General features: G+C 40.3%; 1 protein-coding gene across 1 annotated transcript; it reads left to right on the top strand.

Annotated features, from left to right (window-relative positions):
* Positions 1 to 11,312: 11,312 nt before the first annotated feature.
* On the top strand, positions 11,313 to 20,197 carry LOC114666069 (gastrula zinc finger protein XlCGF57.1-like). The gene is made up of 2 exons (XM_028820806.2): positions 11,313 to 12,306; positions 16,923 to 20,197. Exons 1-2 carry the CDS (start codon positions 11,946 to 11,948, stop codon positions 18,545 to 18,547), a joined length of 1,986 nt encoding a protein of 661 aa, XP_028676639.1. The 5' UTR covers positions 11,313 to 11,945; the 3' UTR covers positions 18,548 to 20,197.
* The last annotated feature ends 3,620 nt before the right edge of the window (positions 20,198 to 23,817 follow it).

The raw sequence follows: 23,817 nt of genomic DNA, 5'->3' as shown, positions 1-23,817 counted from the left end.
AGCTTTTATCCAAAGTGACTTACAACATTTGACATTCAATTGATTCCATTTCTTTATTTTTTCCAACTGGAGCACAGGCAGGTGAAGTGACTTGCTTAGGGTCACACAATGTCAGTGGTGGGATTTGAACCGCTGCCTCAGGGTTTGAAGTTTGAAGCCTTAACCACTACAACACACTGCCTGCATTACGTTATTACACTACTTCAGTAATATATTGTACCAGTAACGGCGCATTGACTTGAGCATTCCTAGTTTTCATCCTCTTTCTCTGTACATTTAGCATTCGTTTGCTCAGAGGTTTATGCGCTTGATGCTTCCTGGTCAGCTCCTCTTTTCTACACCCTAGCAGCCTGCTTGTTCTCTTCTTCTGTTGGCATCTTTTCGCGTTACAACTGATTAAGTCAGTGTTTGTGTTGTAATTACTTAGTACGTTTTCCTTAATTTTTCACTTAAGATGGTACTTAAGTCTTCAATCTGCCTCAAGGATGATTTAAGATATGAAGAGGTAGGGGAAGTGACGGCAAAGGTGGTAGGGATGACAACGGCACCCGTACGCATGCGCCGCAAGGCCGCCCTGCTGGCCAATGCCAACAGTTGATTCTACAATAAAATTAAAATTAAAAGAGGAATAATCTTGGAGGTCAAACATCACCCGAAAGCAGATAATAGCCGTCACGTAGTATATGTGCACCAAATTTCAGGTCAATAGTTCAAACGGTTTGCGAGCTACAGGTGATTTAAAATCCTGGACAGACAAACGAACAGCCACGGTAGCGTATTAAGAAGATGTTAAATAATAGGATGAATGATTGTACTGTATGTTCCATCACTGCTACTAAACCTTCGAGGGATGACAGAGGAAAGCCGTAACCGCTGCTCTCATTAAGCAAAAGCTACGGCGGACATTGCTCAAAAACCAAAGTCAGTACAGGATGCTGCAAAGTGCTACAGAGTTGCTTATTCACACATTAGTGAAAGAAATGGTTTTAAATGTTTGGGGTCAGATTAAGGACAAGCTGTTTCCAATAATTTGGTTCATCTATATGTGTATTCTGCCTTTAGATAAAGTATGAACTTTTTTTTTTTATTTAAATTATTGTTGTTTTAGGAAGAAAGTTTAGAGAAATGTCATCAACTGGGTATATAACCTTTTCTTCCAGTTGGTTCAGGATAAAACTTTGAACCCAATCAAACCTATTTATTTATTAATTAATGTATGTATGTTCAGAATGTTCTTGTGTACTGAGAGGAATATCCATTTAATTTCGAGTCTGACATTCCAACAGCCACTTCATAAGTCCAAGTATCACAAATTATTTAAGTTAAATCATTGACCGGTGGCTGATACCCACTCCTACTTCCATCCTCTTGGAGACAGGCCATGTTTGCCATAAAGATTCTCTGCAAGTGATTTTTAATGACTAAGTTCATTTCACTGATATTGTGACAAACTGGCAACGAGTACTCATGATGCTTTTATCTGAGCCAACTGATAATGTTAGAAGGCAAGAAAAAGTGAGTTTGTTGATGGACAGATACTGGGTGATAATGACTATCCTCTTCAGGCATACTTGCGGACACTTGTAATTATTCCTCAGATTGGCTGCTGAAGAATACAACGATACAGCACTTCAGCAACCTTGCAGCTTGGTGGAACACAGGTATGGAGATAGATAGATAGATAGATAGATAGATAGATAGATAGATAGATAGATAGATAGATAGATAGATAGATAGATAGATAGATAGATAGATAGATAGATAGATAGATAGAGTGGTGTGAAAAACTATTTGCCCCCTTCCTGATTTCTTATTCTTTTGCATGTTTGTCACACAAAATGTTTCTGATCATCAAACACATTTAACCATTAGTCAAATATAACACAAGTAAACACAAAATGCAGTTTGTAAATGGTGGTTTTTATTATTTAGGGAGAAAAAAAAATCCAAACCTACATGGCCCTGTGTGAAAAGTAATTGCCCCCTGAACCTAATAACTGGTTGGGCCACCCTTAGCAGCAATAACGGCAATCAAGCGTTTGCGATAACTTGCAATGAGTCTTTTACAGCGCTCTGGAGGAATTTTGGCCCACTCATCTTTGCAAAATTGTTGTAATTCAGCTTTATTTGCGGGTTTTCTAGCATGAACCGCCTTTTTAAGGTCATGCCATAGCATCTCAATTGGATTCAGGTCAGGACTTTGACTAGGCCACTCCAAAGTCTTCATTTTGTTTTTCTTCAGCCATTCAGAGGTGGATTTGCTGGTGTGTTTTGGGTCATTGTCCTGTTGCAGCACCCAAGATCGCTTCAGCTTGAGTTGACGAACAGATGGCCGGACATTCTCCTTCAGGATTTTTTGGTAGACAGTAGAATTCATGGTTCCATCTATCACAGCAAGCCTTCCAGGTCCTGAAGCAGCAAAACAACCCCAGACCATCACACTACCACCACCATATTTTACTGTTGGTATGATGTTCTTTTTCTGAAATGCTGTGTTCCTTTTACGCCAGATGTAACGGGACATTTGCCTTCCAAAAAGTTCAACTTTTGACTCATCAGTCCACAAGGTATTTTCCCAAAAGTCTTGGCAATCATTGAGATGTTTCTTAGCAAAATTGAGACGAGCCCTAATGTTCTTTTTGCTTAACAGTGGTTTGCGTCTTGGAAATCTGCCATGCAGGCCGTTTTTGCCCAGTCTCTTTCTTATGGTGGAGTCGTGAACACTGACCTTAATTGAGGCAAGTGAGGCCTGCAGTTCTTTAGATGTTGTCCTGGGGTCTTTTGTGACCTCTCGGATGAGTCGTCTCTGCGCTCTTGGGGTAATTTTGGTCGGCCGGCCACTCCTGGGAAGGTTCACCACTGTTCCATGTTTTTGCCATTTGTGGATAATGGCTCTCACTGTGGTTCGCTGGAGTCCCAAAGCTTTAGAAATGGCTTTATAACCTTTACCAGACTGATAGATCTCAATTACTTCTGTTCTCATTTGTTCCTGAATTTCTTTGGATCTTGTCATGATGTCTAGCTTTTGAGGTGCTTTTGGTCTACTTCTCTGTGTCAGGCAGCTCCTATTTAAGTGATTTCTTGATTGAAAAAGGTGTGGCAGTAATCAGGCCTGGGGGTGGCTACGGAAATTGAACTCAGGTGTGATACACCACAGTTAGGTTATTTTTTTAACAAGGGGGCAATTACTTTTTCACACATGGCCATGTAGGTTTGGATTTTTTTTCTCCCTAAATAATAAAAAACATCATTTAAAAACTGCATTTTGTGTTTACTTGTGTTATATTTGACTAATGGTTAAATGTGTTTGATGATCAGAAACATTTTGTGTGACAAACATGCAAAAGAATAAGAAATCAGGAAGGGGGCAAATAGTTTTTCACACCACTGTAGATAGATAGATAGATAGATAGATAGATAGATAGATAGATAGATAGATAGATAGATAGATAGATAGATAGATAGATAGATAGAGTCAATAAGTGGACGCTTGAGGGTGCTGTTGCCCCATGAAACCCAATAGACAGATGCAGACACAGGTTTAAAAGCGCCCAGAAGTATTTTAATTTTCTTCTTTACAGTGCCCCAAAGCACCTTCACCACCATAAACACAATCAATAAACACAATAGTAAATACAATAATTCTCCTCCTCTCCTCCCAGCAGTTCCGTCACACTCCCTTTCAACTCCAGCTCAGCTTGCTGGGTCTCTACCAGTCCTTTATATAGTCCTTGACCCAGAAGTGTTCCTGTTGTTCTGTCCATGTGATTCATTAGCACTTCCGGGTCAGATGGGGACTGGTATTTTCTTCAGCCTGGAAGTACTTCTGTTCTTCCATTCCCGTGACTAGGGAGTACTTCCGAGCTATATGGGAAACAAAAATCCCCGCATCTCCCTGCAGCGTCACATGGCGGCGCCCATGGCACACAGCAGGGCTGTGAAGCCGAACACCATCTCCCATGGTGCCCTGCGAGAATGCAGTGAGACCAGGCATACTGTGCAAATAATTTATTTCCTGACTATTTCATATTACCTTATTAATTTAAGTAGTTTTTAAAATTTTGGGGGTGGGGGTGGGCATGGAGGCAGCACCCTGCTTACAAAACTGATATTTATTTATTTATTCATTCATTCACCAGTTTCTGATTAAAGACTCAGTGTATTTCATCATACTTCAGTTTATGCCAATATATTTGAGAAGGTGGTAAGCAATACAAGGAGTGTGTGAATTTTAAATACATTATGGATATTATTTAGTCATCTTTATTTAAGGATTGAGGAAAATCACAGCTCATAAATTAAATATACAACAGATTGCACAAGCTGTCTAGATGGTGTTTGAAGAGAGTAAAGTGATGTGCAGGTCCCTCTTTTTCTTTACCATTTCTATCCCACTTTTGTTTTCACTTGGCACATTAAACAGCCACTCACTATCTGTCTTACTAAACAGCAACACCTTGTAGTCAGCTAAAAGAAAAACAAGTTGTTCTTCTGTTTGGGTTTGTCATACAATGTCAAATCATCCATCCATCCATCCATTTTCCAACCCGCTGAATCCGAACACAGGGTCACGGGGGTCTGCTGGAGCCAATCCCAGCCAACACAGGGCACAAGGCAGGAAACAATCCCGGGCAGGGTGCCAACCCACCGCAAATGTCAAATCATCTTGATATTATTTTTCACAACTATTTTATCCAACTGAAAGACCAAAAACGTCTTCCTACAATTGAAGTATTGTCAATGGATTGTTTTTCAATCGACTTATGAAAAATTAGTCTGCCATAATTGGCCAAATTAACGGTAAGGGGAAAGGGGCCACGGGTTAAATAAGGGGGTATGAGCAGGCTACAAGTAATAGTCAAACACCCACCACTTTCCTTTGTTTCTTTTTTCACCAATCCACACACCTGACTGTTTGGCTCAGGGCTGAACAATCCCCTCAATGAGGCAAGAGTTGACGAAATGTAATCTTCGGACAGGCAAATGCATCCCAAAGATGAATGATTTTTTTAAGTTTCTAAGGCAACATGCAGTAAAAAAATCTCAGCTATGCATCTGGGTTCAAAGTACTGTCTTGATAGGGCAAGGTAAGGGGTCAGCTTGGTTATTTTGTGCCCTATAGGCCAAGCTTATTATTGTGCCAGCTGACTGTTCAGTTGCTAACCTGTGCGGCTGGGTTCCACCACCACATTATGATCTGTGCCCTAGGCGAATGCATAATACACCTTAATGGTGGTGCCAGCCCTGCCTGGGAGGACAGCCGAGCTTCCAGGAAGCAGCTGAGGACAGGGCGACTCAGGTGAAGGCAGAGGATTGCAGCGTCCTGTCACACTTAATAGTAACAACTGTTCGTTGTTGGGTTCAACAGACAGAAAGGCTATTGGCCGTGTTGTCGGGTCCAAAAGTGCTGCTGGGTTGCACACAAGGTAAGGTCATTTTTGCAAGATTCACGGGAAGGGTAAGACAGGGGCGCTTTTCAGAAACACCTGAGCGCATCCTGATTCCGCTAAGGTTGGGGGCGGGGGTACCCTTTGTATGCCGTTTAACATTATCAATTTGTGTTTAAAGGGTAAATAATAAAGAGTGGCTCCTACAATGTTCGCCAAAAGGAAGTGTGTCTGGTTATTATGGAGAATGATGGCGGGTATACACCTTACTACAATGTAAAGTTACTATTCCTAAGATTCATCGTTTTCAGGACACGCGCCCATTTTTGTTGCTCACGCTTAATTTGCTCCGATAAAAAAACAATAATAGTAAGAAAATGCTAACTTCACAACGACGCGATTAAAACGATCTGTACCGTGATGACGTTAGCAAATACCAGCAGAGTGACTGAAATAAAGTTTGAAACGAGGAAATAACATGAAATATAGTTAATAATTTGTTTGAAGTTGAGATATACCTTAGAAGAAACGATTCTTCAGCAGTGTTTAGTTTTACTACAGTGCACACTGAAGCATTACCAGGAACTTTCAGTTGCCTTTGCATACATCTAGAAACGTAGGCGTACTAAAACCGTGAATTTTACAATATTTGTAGAAACACTTAACTGCATATACCTGCTAATACTGTCCGTTCTTCCAGCTACTTCTTCACGCATGAATTGCCCGGTTTTTTTTTTTTTTTTTTTTTGGAATTCTAAGTCACGTGACATAAACTCATTTGCAGACCTCAGTGCAGAATGGGCCGTATCCAAATCACGTGATATAAACACGCAATCCGTCCGGCTGTTCAGCACTGCCGCTGCAGAGAGCTGCTGCTGGACCTTTCTTGACAAACCGAGTAGCCAGCCGGCTGGTGGTGTCGATTGGTCCAAACAGGTCCTCGACAGACAAACGGTAAGTACTTATAGAATGCGTGAAAGCGAAAAGGGAGGAAAATGACATCGGAGTTACATAATGTAGTAATCAAATCACGAGTGAAGGGTCCCACTAATCTCCGTAGTTTGCTTCATGTTCTGATCAGGATGGCGCTGGGATGCTCACATAGTAGGTGTCTCCTCGTCTAAATGCATAGAGCGGTGAATAGTCATGGAATCTCCCCTGTCCAGCGGCATGTGAAGACGCTGTGCGAGTATCAGATGCAGGTACCTCTGGGTTGGCCTGCATGCCCGCTCCTTGGTCTCTGTGTCCGCGACTCGGTGACTCGCTTCACTGTCATCGTCGATTTCCATTCCTCTTTTTAAGTCACGCAGACATACGGGCGCCGCGACTCGTTATCGTTCATCTACTACAGTGGTTCTGTGATGGTGCAGATTTAAGAGGTGGAGACTGGCTGATATTAATTACAATTAAGAAAAAAAAAACATTAAATCGAATTCTGATCTTCTCAAATTAACACACGGTGTCGTATGGAAAAGTGAACCTGATCAGGCCTAAGTAACTAGCGACTGAATATATTTAATGGTAGCACGTGTTGTAAGTAAAAGAAACTCAATATAGAGTACAGTACATAGTTTTGTTCTGTATGTGGGAAATGCAATTTGGGGGATCAGTACTGCGTGTTAAAGGTTAATAAAATAAACACAATTTTGGTTTCGGGTTGGTGTTGAATACTGTTTTGTTGCTTTCTTTTGTTAACTTTCTGATTTTTTTTTTCTTTTCATCTTTGTTTTTCTAGTTTGACTATGCAGTTATTTGTTGCATAAGTTCAAATTGATTTTATGCAATGTTACTTTCTTCAAATAAATTAAAAAAGCGGGGCTTGCTAAATGCATATCTCAATTTACCAAAGCAAAAATCCTAACTCTGTACTGAGCAAACTGAGAAGTGACTATTTTCATATTGGATACACATTCAAGTCAGTCAAGTCAAGATGTTCAATGGCTGAGTGCAATCTAACTAGGTCACATTTTATTTGACTATTGTAAAATAAATCACATTCTTTAGGATTATTGAAAAGAGGAATCACTGAAGTGACAGTTAATAATAATGCCTGTTTGGTTTGGGACAAGTTTTAAAAATATTGTCTATTCAAATGTATCTGTAAATTGAATTCCTGCGTCAGTTAGTTAGTTTTTAAACACTTTAATTTATTGTTTTGTCAATCATAACTAATATAATGAAGTAGCTAGATCCCCCCCCCCCCCCCCCCCCCCCAAATTGTGACTAAAACTAGGGTAATAGTCTGTCCAGTTTTGGAGAACGGCGCTTTCCCAGTGCTAAACAGAGTGGGGTTTGTTATTCTAAGAGAATATGAAGACCGGGAGTTAGGGTCTCTCGTGCAGCAGTCCATTCCAGATGTCCATAACCGCGACCTGCTGCTGCCTGGACAGTCTCCTTGCGCTCCTTGAGCCATTATGTTTGTGCACCACCAACTCTGAATGTCACTTCTGCTGAAGAGGTTACTCTGATCAAAAGGACTGATGACACAACACATTACCTGGAAGCACTGATAACAGTTTGGATAAATGTATTTTACGTAGTTTCACTTAAGGGCAACTTCAATAGAATAAAAAAAAAAAAGCTTCCACATTTGATGGATCTCCAGAAAACCTCTTTAGTGCAAGGGATACTCTGCAATTCAAAAGTCATCCCTAAGAAACAAAATCTGGAACAATGTGTGCAGTTTCAAAAGAGCAAGAGCAGCTAGTCAGATTCAAGGGCAGGTTGAATAAAGTGATAAAATGTGTTTGTCTCCAGCAGGGGGCGCTTGTTCCCTGGGATGTTGTTTTTTATAGAAATGCAGGAAATACAAAAAGATGTATGGTACAAAAAGATATATATTGTGATAGAAATGGGCGCCAGCGAACCCCTAACCCCAAACACAGACAAGAATGCAGTCCCGGGTTCAAATAAAGGATGGGTTATTATCCACAATCATATTTCCTGCCACTCACATGCTGTCTTTTTCTAAACCGCAAACACTCCTGCTTATTGACTCCTGGCTCTCTACTCAAAACTTCCTTCTGCTGCACTTTCCTTTTTCTGTTAACTCCTCCTGTCACTCATCTCCTAAGAGGTGTGTCCACCCCTCACAGAACAGAAGCCCTTCAGCGTCCTATCACTTACACAGCATTCATTCAACCCTTTCTGCTCCCGCACAGCACATCACAAGCTGCCTGCAACAAAACATAACATAACAGAATTTAAAAAGAAAATTACAATCTATCTATATATTTCAGCATGTCTGTCTGTTGGTTGGTTGGTTGGTACGTTTACATCAGTGTTTTGATTGGCTGATATTCTGGCTGATAGTCCGTATGTGGGTGTCTTCTGGTGAAGTGCGCATGCGCGTGGCACGCTGCTATGCGCGATATTACTGTCGGAGAAAGTTAGAGGCGTTTTACGGAAATACAAACCAGTATTACTGCGAGAGGAAATTAAAGGTACACAATACAGTGACGCATATTGCAGCCACATACGAGCCAGTATTACTGTCAGACGAGATTAAAGGCATATTACCAACGCGCACGCCTGTATTACCGCCAGAGAAAATTAAAGGTATATTACGGACGTATATTACGGACGTACAGGCCAGCAAATGTACAAGACGGTATCCTTCAATAAGGGCGCGCACAAAAAGGCGAGCCTCAAAAGCACGACCTCAATTGGGCGCAGCGAATAAAGGCGTGCGTAAATAAAGATCTGCACCTGGTGCTCTTCACATATTCCAGAGCCATTTGAACTAAATTATCTACGCGCCCTTATTGAATAGAGCCGTACAAGACAGTATTACTGTCACAGAAAATTAAACACACACAATACACGGCGGCAGCCCATGAAGAACGGTCAGCTCAGCAAGTAAACATCAACAAAAGAAAGGCTGAAAGAAAGAAGAATACGACCAACAAAAAGAATGAGGTCTAAGTCCCTTGCCATTTAATATAGACTGTTCCTACTAATGTTTATGCACTACTGTTCTAGCGCCCGTTATTGTAACGGGCTAAATGACTAGTATAGAAAAACATTAACATTAATCGACACATTTTTCAATTTTGTTCGCATCATGCTTTATACTGTTCAACGTTGTTCTTCCTATTCTGTAAATTGAAACAATACTTGAAGCACTTCCACAGTTTCGTACATGTTTAATAATTTCAGTTTTTTTTTTTTTTTGTGAGCATTCCAATACCACATGCATATGTTTATCGGCCATTACAATGTATAGTAGATTAAAAAAAAAGAGAAAAGCTACTAAATGCTACTAATAAAATGTGGCATAACATGTGGTGCTGGGGGAAAACACTGCGCCCTAGCAAAAGGAAGAGTTGATACAACATGCATAGCTTGAAGCATACCACATGGCAGTAGTAGTGCAGTAATAGGTAGACGTTGGCCTGCACATTGGTTTTTTTTTGGGGGGGGGGGGGGGGGGGAGCCTGATAGTTAATGGAGACTGACGGTTAATCGAGTGACGAATAATCGAGGTATTACTGCGTATGTATAGTATGTATACACACACACATATATTCATAGCATTCGTAGTCTGAATCTCGATCTGATTGTATGGGTGGTTAACCTACCAGGTAATGCTTGTGGTTGGTCTGCCAGTCTACAAACATCCACCACGAGGCCCTCTCAGTTGCGAGAGTGTGTACACCTGATGAGCTCAAATAAGGACGAAACACATGTCGCATACTCTGCATTATTTGACAGTAAAACTATGTAATATATATATATATAAATATACATTAAAACCTTGGATTGAGAGTAACTTGGTCTGCGAGTGCTTTGCAAGACAAACAAAATTTTTTAATAAATTTTAACTTGATAAACGAGTGAGGTCTTGCTAAACGAGTTGAACGTATACACTCTGTCTGCCAAGTGTCACGTGATCACAAACGAGCCGATGGTTCTTCTCTCTCTTTCTCTCTCTCTGTCTGCGGGATTGTGGGTAATCGTTTCCCAAGCTCAGTCTCAGTCGCCGTGCCTCACTCATATAGTCAACGCCTGTACGAGCTTATACTGTTTACTACAGCATTTTGACCACGTGAGTGTGTGCCTAAGGCATTTTTTATTTTGTGTGCGAGCCATGGATCTGTTTAACCACAATGCAACGTCACATTTCTGCAAAATCCTCAAAAGGAGACAAAAGCAACTGTCATTGAATTAGTTCCTTGTTAAAGTCGCAAAAAAAGAAAAAGATTCCAGTGAGCCAACAGATAGCAGAGATTCCGTTAGTTAGAGTGAAAGTCATCCTGCTCTCGTCTCCCTCATACCAGCCACGATTCTTTTCAACGGTAAAGTGCAGGTTAATCTGTTTTATATATTTTTACTTTATATTTTGTATTAATCATTTTTATATGAATATTTTTGGGTTGTGGAACGAATCATCTAAGTTTCCATTATACCTTATGGGGAAATTTGCTTTGATATATGAGTGCTTTGTATTACAAACACGTTTTGGGAATGAATTATGCTTGCAAACCAAGGCACCACTGTATGTGTGTATATGTATATATATATATATATATATATATATATATATATATATATATATATATAATATAAGTATATATAGATATTTAACTTGCTTTAAAATGAAGCTTTCACTCCTAGTTTACCATGTAATATTAACATTTATATCTGGCCAAAGAGCAGCCATTGGAGCAGTTAAATCAACGTCCATTTCTGGCCTCTGCCTGAAAGTGATGCATCAGGCCTGCTTTAATCAACTAAAATCCCTGCCTGAAAGGACCGTCCCCCACATCAGCTGCATTAGGCTCACAACTCACAATGATCAAATCATTATTTTTTCAATTCTAGTTACAGTGTTTAATGCCTTTGGCGCAGTGTTGAAATTATTCTTCTTTGTTTTTTCTGCAGAGAAAAAGAGAATCTGCCATTTCCAGTAACTAATGAAGGAAAGTGTCCAGCCATCCAGACCTCTAACCTCTAAAGCTGGAATAAAATCAAGAATACGTGACCTCTGAAGGAATGAGTAATGACAAGATATATGGGGGTCGTACAGATGGGCGTTGCCACTTCAGAGTTTGCTGTGCTGCTTGGCAGTTGCTATTTTGATTGTGCACTGCTCTGTTGGTTTTAATTCAGTGGCACACAGAAAGAACCGGAAAAGAGCAGTTCTGTATCAATAAGCAGCTAAAAACACAAGGCTAGCAACCAGCCTTATTAGCCAATCAGGGTGATGAAAACAACTTATGCTCAGTTTAATTGGTGGATGTATTTTTTATAAGGCCAGCTGACAAAGTTCTGTCAACCTCAACCTCACCGATGGATGGCCTAAGACCCTAATGGGACAAGGACAACAACTTTGAAAGCCAAAGAGCCACTTCAGTTAATAATTAATGGAAGTGTTGGCTATTCTCTGTAAAGATTTGCTTACTCGGTATCTTTTTGGGTCAAACCCTTTCCCAGTGGAAGAGTTGTGGAAAGGCCACCTTTCAAGCAGATTGCAACACTTACGTGAAAGTACCCTTTGCAAAATAAGAGGGACAGGAGAATCTTCCACTGCACAGGAGTTTACATTCCACGTGTGCCATGGAGAACAAAAGAAATGCGGAGATTAAGGAAGAAGACTGTGAATGGGAAGATATGGAGCATCAGAAGAAGGTGTATGGCATTCAGGAAGAGAAGAATTGTGAATGGAGTCGAACAGTCATTAAAGAGGAGTCTGGGCCAACATCTGACACCACTGACTTGCAAAAAAATGAAATGGCAAACTCTGTCAAGGTAGAAGATGTTAAATTCGAGTCTCTCCCTCAATATGTGCGTGCAGATGACAGACTGACTGGAACAGGCTCCACGAAAATGAAATCCCACTTCCAGGTGAAGACTGAACCTTTGGATTCTGACATGAAGGAGACGGAGAAATCATCACGTTCAAGGAATTCTGGAGAAGGTAAGAGAGAAAGAAATCCACGTGAAAGCTTGATGTGGTTTACCTGTAGGCCCCCCACCCTTCTTTTAAACACTGAACATAAAAATGCTGGCTTATTTTAATTTATGAATTCCAAACTAAAAACAGTAAAGTGTTATAATTGCTAAACATTGGTAGGTTTTAAACAGAACATGTTATTAATCCCACCATCATTTTTTACTTTTGTTTCCCCAAAGATGCCACACGTTACCAGCATTGAACTAAATAAAAATGCAAGCCTGAATGAGGTCTGATTTCAGGTATTAAAAGTACACACAGGAGGTTCCTGCTGCTGGTCCGTCATAACCCCACCAGACCTAACGGAACTGTCCAGCATGTCAGACATTAAAAATAAACCTCCCTGATCTTCAAAACCAAGTTGTCTTATGAATCAGATGGAAAACATTTTTTTTTCTTTGGCTATGTATACATTTTGTTTCAGGGTAATTTCACATTCTGGAAGGTTGTGGACATCAGGGAGGCTACCGGTATGCTTATTGTTACTCTCTCTTGGCTAATCTCTAATTTTCTGTGCCATTTGACTCTCTTTTTAGTGGTTTAAGAATTCTAGCAAGCCGTTTTGGAGTTTTTCTAGCGTTTTGGTTTTGGTGCTTGGTTTTCTTGATCTGCTGGTTCTGACTTTTGTTACATTCTTGGTTTCGGTTCATCTCTTGATTGCTTTTTGGGCCAGGAAGGATTCAATTTTTAAAAAAAATAAGGCGGGCCTTGCCCCGCTGAACGTTTAGCTTTTTCAGCATTTAACAGAAATGTTGCTTTTTGTTTTCCAGCTAATTGGCAAAACAAGTTAAATAAGAGAAATAAATCTGAGGTAAGAAAATAAATCTGACATAAGGTTATTTGCCTTTACTTGTATTCATTCCTTCCCACTGTCCATCCATTTTCTAAACTGGCTTATCCTGAGGAGGGTCAGCTGGAGCCTCTCATATGCCAGCAGCCATACCACCTGCACTTCAGAATGGATCACCCACCTGAAGCTTAGCTTATTCAGGCCTGGCCTGTACTTTGATGGGCGGACAGGTCAGGTTGGGGGGCATGCACTGCTACAGCATGTTGCTGCACCTACCGCACAATGAAACAGCTCAGGATCCTGGTTGGCAACCCCCCAGGCAGACACGCGGTCCAGTCCCACCTTCTGGAAATGACCCCCTATCTGCTGCAGACAGGTCTTACGTGGGCAACCCCCTGGCCTGATCCAGCCACTCGGGTCCCCAACAATGAGGATCTTATGAGCCGGATCACCCTCGAGAAAATGTGCCACATGGCCATAGTGCCGTAGCTGATGCTCCCTCACAATGCAGGTAATGTGCCTCATTCAGGACTCCATGAGCAACCGCTCACTGGACACAAAGTCAAACCAATGGTACCCAAGGATTCTTCGAAGAGACACAGTACCAAAGGAGTCCAGTCTTCATCTCAGGTCACTGGATAGCATCCATGTCTCGCAAAACAGGGAGCACCAGGAGTCTAAAGACTTGGACCTTCGTCCTTTTGCATAGATATCAGGAGAGCCACACTCCCCTTTCCAGCGACCTCATGATTCCTACTGACTTCATAGGCAAGCAGCCTTTTAACCTCCTTAGCGTTACTCTGGCTGTAAAGAGAGTGCTAAAAGTATTACTTCAGAGCATCACTCAGGCAACTGTATAAACACGTCTCACATAAGCGTTAGACCCGAGGATTACTCGAGTTGGGAAAGTGGCAACAGTGTTAGTGCCGAGTGTTGCTCAGGCAAAGATAGAGGCGGGTCTTATGTGAGTGATAGGCCAAAGTGTTACTCGGGCAACGGCGCAGACACGCCCTCTCCTAGCCTCTTAATGGCGTCTCGTAAGAAATGTTTTTTAGCAGCCCAGGTGTTGCATGCTCTTGACAGTGATGGCGACATGAATCTGTCTTCAGGCAGTGAAACTGAAACGGACAGTGAAATCAAAATTGACTCAGATGAATCCGAAAGTGACGCTCATGTCAATTGCACTTGTGCTGTGAGCTGCTGAAAAGCTGATGAGCCTGGAAAGAAAATCTGCAAGGAATCAGACACTGGATTGTGTATTTCACTGTGCTTCAAGATATACCACACAAACAGCACATTTATACGGTATTAGCATTATTTTTATTATTATTATTATTCATTATTATTTGTATCATTATTATACTTTCTGCACTTCTGACTTTGTACTTTTAATGTTTTGCACGTTTTACAGTAGAAACATGAGATTTAATAAATATTTTGTTTTTCAAGCCAAAAAATTAAACGCTTTTTACATTTTTTTTTTTTTTTTGAGAAAAAATGTAAAACTAAGGAGGTTAAACAGTATTTTTTTAAAGGGGAATGGCTTCTTAGTTTTTTTTTTTTTAATGATTGATGTTGTTATAAAACTAATTATGCCCATTTTCACATATTTCTGTGTTATCTGAACAAAACAGGGGTAATTTGGGCCAGATGAAGATTAAAAATGATTCCTATTTACAGTAAATCGGTGTTTGCATTATGAATGTTCACCTTACCGAGTGTGAATGTTGTGATGGATGGAATGGCCACTCGACTGGGATGGAGGTTAGTGCTTTGCCTGCCCAGGGCGCTGTAATGGAAGGTCAATATGTAAGGAGGAATAACCCAGTCAGGGTGGGGCTTGGTTCTTATCCCAGTCCTGTGCACTGGGTAATTCTGAGGAGTTAGCGGACGCCTCTCCAAGTTCACAAATACAGTCAAACTGCTAGGGCGTCATTGTTTTATTTCAAAGACCACAAGCCGCTAGTAAAATTATATGCTAGTATTCTGAATATTTTTTTAATGAAATGTGCAGGATATATAAGGGAGCTGGTACAGTACGTTTTAGCCACAGTACATTTCCTGACTTGTTTTTTTTTGTCCCTTTTATTCATTTTTCAGTTTGAACTATCCATCCATCTATCCATTATCCAACCAGCTATATCCTGCCAGCCGGTATAGCTCCCAGACCCTGGTCTGGATTAAGCTGGTTAGACAATGACATGCCATGACTGTAATTTGGTTTTAATTGTTTTATTTACTCCAGCATAGACAACCAAGGAAGCCTGCATGACAGTAAAATTGTGGTTAACAATAACAGAGGATGGAGATCTAAATTCAGAAATAAACCCCAAAATGCAATCAGGTTAGAAAAACTGAAAAAAAAGGGTATCAGGAGTGTTATGTGGGTGAAAAATCAATTAAAGAGTGAAAGGTAAAGTATATAAAACAGTAGTGAGACCAGCACTGGATCAGAAATCTGAGTAGTTAAAAAGAAAGGTGCATTAAAGGACACCTGGAAGATACAGAAATGAAGATGTTGAGATGGATGTGTGGAGCAATAAAGCACAATGAGATCTGAAATGAGAGAATCAGTAGAAGTTGTGGAAAATTTCAAAGAAAATACAGGAATGTTTTCTGAGCCCATGCTTGTGGTTATGTCATCTGTGATGTCTGTATGTCGGTTAAGTGATGTGTGGTTTGAACTATTTTTAGTTTGCTATCTATTATCTATTGCTTTGTGTAGTGTTGATGTGTGCTGTTTTGTGTGGAACAGTTGTCTTGAATTATTAAACTTTGTGCTGTGGAAATTACTTAGATCTCAGAGACATCTTCCACACTCAGCACATAGAAGAGGGAGTCGTTTTGTGTTTGCTTTGGGGCAGCACTGCTTGTGTTTAGTAAATTGTGTTTTTGTATTCCTTTGAAGTTGTTGTAGGTTTGTTTGTGACCAATGTTTAACTCCAAAGGAGTACTTGAGTACTGGTATGCCATTTGTATTGATTGTTTAAATTGTGTGTGGTGTGCAATTAAGGTACAGCTTCTGGTTTTTAAATTTTTTTTGGGTGGGGATTTATTCACTATTTTATTTCGTGAATTTTTTAATCCTTTTTAGCACTTTTAATAAATAAGTTTTATTTTTTGGCTCAGAGATTTTTAACGGTTCCCCCTTTCCCTTTTTGTTAATACATTTGGTAATTGTGACTTAAAAGTCTTTGCCCTTACTTGTATTTTGAGCCTGTGCAGGTAGTAAGGTTGCCTTTCAAGTTTAGGGCCAGGTCTCCTGAGGTGGTGAGGCCTACTCTTTAGGTGACAGTCCAGATTAAAGTGCAGGTCTGGCTTTTCTTTTCTGAGGTCTACTTTAAGTAATTATTAAGTTAAATTAAGTGTTGGATTAAGTAAAACAAGCAGTGCTGACAATCTTGTGGTGAATTTAAAAACTGGTAAGTTAATTTAAAAAGTATTTCAACAAAAAAGGCTAATCTATAATTTCTATATATAAGGACTCTATTTCTATTAATTATATATTTGTCTTATGAAAGTGTGCATTATTTATTTCTAAACTATTTATGCATTATTGTTAATAATAATAATAATAATAATTATTATTATTATTATTGTTATTATTATTATCTAATTTGAATTAATTTCTCTTTAAATGTAGTTGCTTTTTTGATATCTTGTAAAGCACTTTGAGCTACATCATTTGTGTGAAAATGTGCTATAGAAATAAATGTTCCAGGTTCTTTTTCCAGGTGTCTTTCTGAACTTTTTATATTTACATTTAATTGTGCATTTTGTATTTCTGCAGATGTGGAAGAAAGTGGCACCTTCTTCTCCTCTTCATTTCTTCATACATCTCTTCACTGTAGACCACAGCAAAATGAAAACATGAAAGAGCTGACATCTGGACCAGAGATTTTGACGCCAACCTCCTTGCCTGTGAAACTAAAAAGAACAGATACAATCAATAGTCAACAGGTGCATAATACAAATACAAAGGCTCGGTATGTCTACAAGAAGCAAAGGAGAACTTCTAAACAAAAATCTAAAACTAAACTTAAGTTGAGTCATACACAACAGAAACCCTATTCCTGTTCTGAGTGTGGCAAACGATTTCTCACCAGTGGTAAACTTCAAATCCACACAAGAATTCACACTGGAGGGAAACCATATTTCTGTTCTGAATGTGGAAAACATTTCTCCCATAAAAGCCATCTTCATGCTCATATAAGAATTCACACTGGGGAGAAGCCATACTGCTGTTCTGAATGTGGAAAACATTTCTCTCAAAATAGTCATCTTCATGCCCATAAAAGAATCCACACTGGAGAGAAGCCATATTGCTGTTCCCAGTGTGGAAAACAGTTCTCCCAAATAGGCCATCTTCAGACCCACACAAGAATTCATACTGGAGAGAAGCCATTTTGCTGTTCTGAATGTGGTAAACAATTCTCCGAAAAGCGCAGTCTGCAGTTACACACAATAATTCACACAGGAGAGAATTCATATTGCTGTTCTGAATGTGGAAAACAGTTCTCTAGCAGTAGCAATCTTCAGATCCACACAAGAATTCACACTGGAGAGAAGCCATATTGCTGCTATGAATGTGGGAAACAGTTCTCCACAAGTAGCCATCTTCAGACCCACACTCAAATTCACACTGGAGAGAAACCATATTGCTGTTCTGACTGTGGTAAACAATTCTCACAAAGAGGCAATCTTCAAACGCATAGAAGAATTCACACTGGAGAGAAGCCGTATTGTTGTTCTGAATGTGGGAAACGATTCTGCACCAGCAGCAGTTTTCAAACCCACAGACGAATTCACACTGGAGAGAAGCCATATTGCTGTTCTGACTGTGGCAAACAATTTTCACAAATAGGCAATCTTCAGACCCACAGAAGAATTCATTCTGGAGAGAAGCCATTTTCCTGTCTTGAATGTGGAAAGCAATTCTCTAAAAAACGAAATCTTAAATTACACACAATAATTCACACTGGAGATAAGTCATATTGTTGTTCTGAATGTGGGAAACAATTCACCACCAGCAGCAATCTTCAGATGCACAGAAAAATTCACACTGGAGAGAAGCCACATTGTTGTTCTGACTGTGGCAAAAGATTTATCACCAGTGGAAAACTTCAAGTCCACAGAAGAATACACACTGGAGAAAAGCCATACTGCTGTTCTGACTGTGGTAAACAATTCACTACCCGTGGTAAGCTTCAGATCCACACAAGAGTTCATACTGGAGAGAAGCCATATTCTTGTTCTGACTGTGGTAAACATTTTTCACAAATAGGCCATCTTCAGACCCATGCAAGGATTCACACTGGAGAGAAGCCATTTTGTTGTTCAGAATGTGGCAAACAATTCTCTGAAAAACGCAGTCTTCACTTACACACAACAATTCATACAGGAGAGAGGCCCTGATGAAGTAATTTGGAAAGTGAATAAAGGAAGGAAATGAGGAAAGAGTTAAAAACAAATTCTCTTGTTAACTACTCAATTCTTGATGAGTACCTTCTCCCAGTCTTATCAAGGTAAAACTTCTTTCATACTGTAGTGGGGAAAGGATCCAAAGAGTTCATTCACACTGCCTGCACATCTTCCAGGATAAAAATCTGCACTTGAGTATCTTAAGGCGGTGGCAGTTGTGCACCATCTTCAGACATAGGCAAGACCTCCAATCTGGTGTCAGTTCAAATGAACAGAATTTCTGGCTCTGAAACAATGGACCAAAAAGATTTCCAGGAGTTCCACAACAGCACACAAAAAACTTTAAGCCACAGCTAGCAGCTTCTTTTCTGTCCTACAGTTTTGGAATTATAGGGTGGCCACACAACAATCCTTATAAATTAGACAGTAAAAGAAGAAAACTGCTGCACACACATCAATGAATGTACATGAATTAATACATTCCAAGACTGTACATCCTAAGAAAGGCAAGGGACTGATTGAAACTGATTACGTGTACAAACAATGATAGCAATCATTGGACTTCAGGCTTACCTGATATATTTTAAAGACCAATATGTTCAGAAAGTGCTTAACGATGAAACAAAATGGAAACAACCTCCATCATGGAGCTCAGTCAATTGCTCCATAATAGGGAAAGCATGACAAACTCACTGTGCAGGTGGAAACATTACATCCTGCTGGGCATCAGAAAACTGGACCAGCAGAAAAGGGAGAAATTGGTGGCAAAACCACAAATATAATGGGAATTAGGTGCTTACTACTTGGAGTGGTGGTTCTGAGGCTAAGGATCTGCGCTGGTATCCAGAAAGTTGCCGGTTCGAATCTCCATTACTGCCAAAAGAGATCCTTCTCTGCTGGGCCCTCAAGCGAGGCCCTTAACCTGCAGTTGCTCCAGGGGCGCTGTACAATGGCTGACCCCAAGGGGTATGTGAAAACTAACAAATTCCTAATATGAGAAATTGTATAAGATGAAATAAAAAAACCCATGTAGATCAAGAACTTACCCATGGAATTTTTTATTGAAGGAAAACTAAGACCAAGCGATGAGCTCCTAATCGTAGCTAGACAGATGGCGGCCTGTGCATAGGGTCATTCAAGGCATTAATATGGCCACACTGGAACTGGCAACCAGATGTGTGACTGTTTCTGTCTCGGTCAGGCAGAGATTGCACTGATCAAAGACCAGGAGAAAGAACGCCACAGAAAAGAGAAGCTACAACAGCACTGGATACATCTTTGGATGAAAGGCAGTCAGACCACTCCAACAAAAAGGAAATGGCCACAAACAGGATCCCATACTTCTTAAAAGAGGTGAGGAAACAAGGAGAGAAGAATCAATGCCACCTTCAGGATCCAGCGGGTGACACCAGGTTCATCACTAAATGGTGGTGTTTGCACAGGGGAGCAAAATGCAACTTGCATTGGACTTTGCCCTGAAGAGGCAGTATGGACTTTAGTTGTCTGTCCTATTTTTAGGAGATGGTATGTGGTGTTCCTTCTATCATCATTCACATCTTACGGCATTTACTTTTCTAAGAATGCTAAACGGACTTTTATTTTCCAGAACACACTGTACAGTTAATCACTGTATATTTACCTGTATTGTTGTGGTGGGCAGTGGGGGGATTGCTGCAGTGTATGGCTTTGTAGATATTGGTTTGTTTTCCAATTTCGAATGATCATTTTTTCTATGTGTTAGTTACTTATTTTAATTTCTTACTTTGTCTTTTATTTTTCTTTTCTTCATTATGTAAAGCACTTTGAGCTACATGTTTTGTAAATGTGCTATCTAAATAAATGTTGTTGTTGTTGTTCTGTTTCGTGTGACCTGTATCGGTGTCTCCAGATCATTTTTCTTTTTCCTGCTGCTGCTGCTCAGGAGGCTGCTGGATTATAATCGTGTCCGCTCAGGTGTCGGAAAGGTGACTCGGGTTGTGGTACAGATTGTTGTTGACGGCCCACCTTCATGTGTAGTGCTGAAAACCTCAATGTATTTAAGAAGCGATTGAAGACCCGTCTGTTCTGTGAGTAACAGTCAAATTGATGTAGAAAGACAAAAAAAACCTTTGCTCTGTGATACTTTATATTTTTGGTTAATTTAAGTTTAATTGCTTTAGTGATTATATAATCAATGATTGTAAATGTATGAGTTATTACATCTCTTCACTTGTAGCAATCAACTTTTGCTACCTGTCCTATTACACTTGCTGAACAAGTAGGCCCTCGTCTAATGTTACTCGAATATGTTTACCTCTTTTGTAAGTTGCTTTGCCAAGCAAATAAATGTAAATGTCGTGGCCCCTGCTAGGATCTGGTAGACTGAGATCCATTCACGGTATTCCGTGACACCAGTTCCAATAACATCTCAACCAAAAGTGTTGCACTCTGACTCAAATGGTGAGACAATAATTTAAAAGCGTTGAACCAGACAATAAGAGGGAGTCAAAAATGCACATAGAGATTAAAACCAGAACTGCACTCTCACCAAGTTAAAAAACATCCCAGGAATCAAAGTTAAGAATGTTGCCAAAAATGTTTATGCCAAAGATAATGAAAATGTGGATATAGTAAGTCGTTTTAGCATGTTATCCATAAACTCAGGTATGAAACGGCTGCCAGAGCCAACCTTTAACCTGTCGTGTAGTTGACATCAGACATTATAACATCCGAGTCTCCACTGCCTGGCAACCAGGAACCGCGTCCTGACTGTGGTGACCCCCATAACAAAACAAAATGGCTTCAGAATATTTTTGGCAAAGTGAAATAAATCTTTTGTGCAAAAATAAACTAGATATTTGAAATCTTCAAAGACCTGTATAGAAAAGTCAGAAGAAACCCTAAATGAAAGCAAAAACAGAACCCCAACACTTTGAGTGATGGTTTGCTGACTGTACTGCCAGTTCGATAAAACTGAGCAGGTGCAACACAATAAAGGATTAGGAGATAAATTGCGGGCGGCACGGTGGCGCAGTGGGTAGCGCTGCTGCCTCGCAGTTGGGAGATCTGGGGACCTGGGTTCGCTTCCCGGGTCCTCCCTGCGTGGAGTTTGCATGCTCTCCCCGTGTCTGCGTGGGTTTCCTCCGGGCGCTCCGGTTTCCTCCCACAGTCCAAAGACATGCAGGTTAGGTGGATTGGCGATTCTAAATTGGCCCTAGTGTGTGCTTGGTGTGTGGGTGTGTTTGTGTGTGTCCTGCGGTGGGTTGGCACCCTGCCCAGGATTGGTTCCCTGCCTTGTGCCCTGTGTTGGCTGGGATTGGCTCCAGCAGACCCCCGTGACCCTGTTTGGATTCAGCGGGTTGGATAATGGATGGATGGATGGAGATAAATTGCAAGTCAAAGGTCAAAACCAAGAAAGAGCTCAACGCTGTCACCAAAGATCGAAACCAAACTCAAAGTCAAAAAAGGCATTGCTACATTTTCATGAGACTAGGCCACAGGAAAATTATTTAATTGAATTTACAATATTGGGGTACGCAGAACCAGCCTTTAACTCTTTTTTTCAGCAGCCAGCAGGAAAGCGCAGAAGAGCAGCTGCCGGCCACCAAAGCTAAAGCCGTATCTGGCAAGACAGCAAAGCGAATGCACAAAACAAAATACTCCATAGACAACATTTTGCTTATTATTGCTGACTTCTCGTACTCTGATTTTGATGCAAGGGATCTGGAGTTTGAAAATGAAAGTGATGTACCAGCATCAGCGGATTGGTCCCCAGCTGATCGTAATGCTGAACACGTTCGCATAGCGGCTGGCAGCTGAGTGAAGACGTTCCTATATGTCATTTTAAGTCAACACCCGCCTCTTAAAGAGTTCAAATGTCATGCCAGTTTTGTCACATGAGTGATTTTTTAAACTTATGCCCCCATTTTTGAGACATGGAAATACAATAAGATGGCATCCACAGATAAATGAAAAAAATTAGTGATTCAAATGATTAACCTGTTCCAGAGGCAATAAACTGGGAAGATCACACTGGTCAACAAGCATTTTGCTACTGGGTTTCTTTCATCTGTACTTTAACAAATTTCACTTGCTGACTCCAAATCTGAAAACCGTTTTCGTCCAGCACGTCCCGTTTTTCAGTTATGATGTTCCAGGTGTTGGACAACTAGGGTGACTGGACAGTAAAGGTGATGCATTTCAGCATTTAAGAAATAAGTTTGGTCTCAAGAAAAGTGAAGCCAAAATTAAGGAAGGTGTTTTTGTTGGCCCTGAAATCCGTGAACTGATGCTTGACGATGAGTTCAAAAGGGAACTGAAGCCAACTGAATCAGCACCCTCATTCGTGCAGGTTGTCCAGAATTTTCTTGACAGTCACAGAGCAGAGAATTATACTGAGCTTGTGGAGAACATGCTGGAAGTATACGGGAGCCAGAATGTCACTGAAGACGCATTTTTTACATTCTCATCTTGCTTTTTTTCCACCAAATCTAAGCGAAGTCAGAGTTGAGCATAGGGAAAGATTTCATCAAGATGTAAAGGTGATGGAAAACTGATATCAGGGAAAATTCACTCCAAGCATGATGGGTGACTAGTGTTGGTTCTTGCAAAGAGAGATGGATGAGTGACGAGTGCCTCCAACATTTTTGGGCACAGTGACCTCACTTTTATATTGAAGTAAATTGACATAAATCTGCTTTAACGTGTCTCTGGTATCGTCTTCTGGTTTGTTTTCAGAATAAACACATCAAAACAATTTTGGTGGGACACAGTTCAAACTCCAGATATCGTGTTGATATATTATATTGATATTCAAAAGTGTCAAAACGTCAATGATGTGGATTTCAAAAACCTGATGTGCTAGCTTAATTCCGATTTCATATATGAAATCAGTGTAAAAAACTTAATAAAGAGCTGCTCTGAAGTTCCCAGAAGCAACCATAAAATATTTTTTTGTAGACCAGTGAAGGAGAATCCCTGAAGAGCAAAACCTTCAAAATGATTAAAACTTGTAAAAACAAAAATTGATTCAAATTTATTCAAAATTTATTCAATTTAAAAAAAAAAATTCAAATGTATTCATAAGCATAAAAAATGTAATTATGTCTACATCATAATAACAACTTGAGTGTGACATAGAATTAACGCAAGTTACCTGACCTCTGCAGTATGACCAGAGCCCCTGAAGTGGTGTACGAGACAGCCTGCTGTGTGTGTATCTTCACTCTGAAGAACAAGGGTCTGAATCAGCGACATGCAGATGTGCCACCTACCACGCTGTTGAT

Source organism: Erpetoichthys calabaricus, chromosome 1, assembly GCF_900747795.2.
Source record: "Erpetoichthys calabaricus chromosome 1, fErpCal1.3, whole genome shotgun sequence".
NCBI lineage: Eukaryota > Metazoa > Chordata > Cladistia > Polypteriformes > Polypteridae > Erpetoichthys > Erpetoichthys calabaricus.
Note: the sequence above shows the minus strand (reverse complement) of the source record. Positions and strands in the feature narration are given on the sequence as shown.

Excerpts from the sequence above, each read along its gene's own strand:
- LOC114666069 (XM_028820806.2), top strand. The coding sequence starts at position 11,946 with ATGGAGAACAAAAGAAATGCGGAGATTAAGGAAGAAGACTGTGAATGG. Across the intron at positions 12,307-16,922 it reads TTCAAGGAATTCTGGAGAAG|ATGTGGAAGAAAGTGGCACC; the intron begins GTAAGAGAGAAA and ends GTATTTCTGCAG.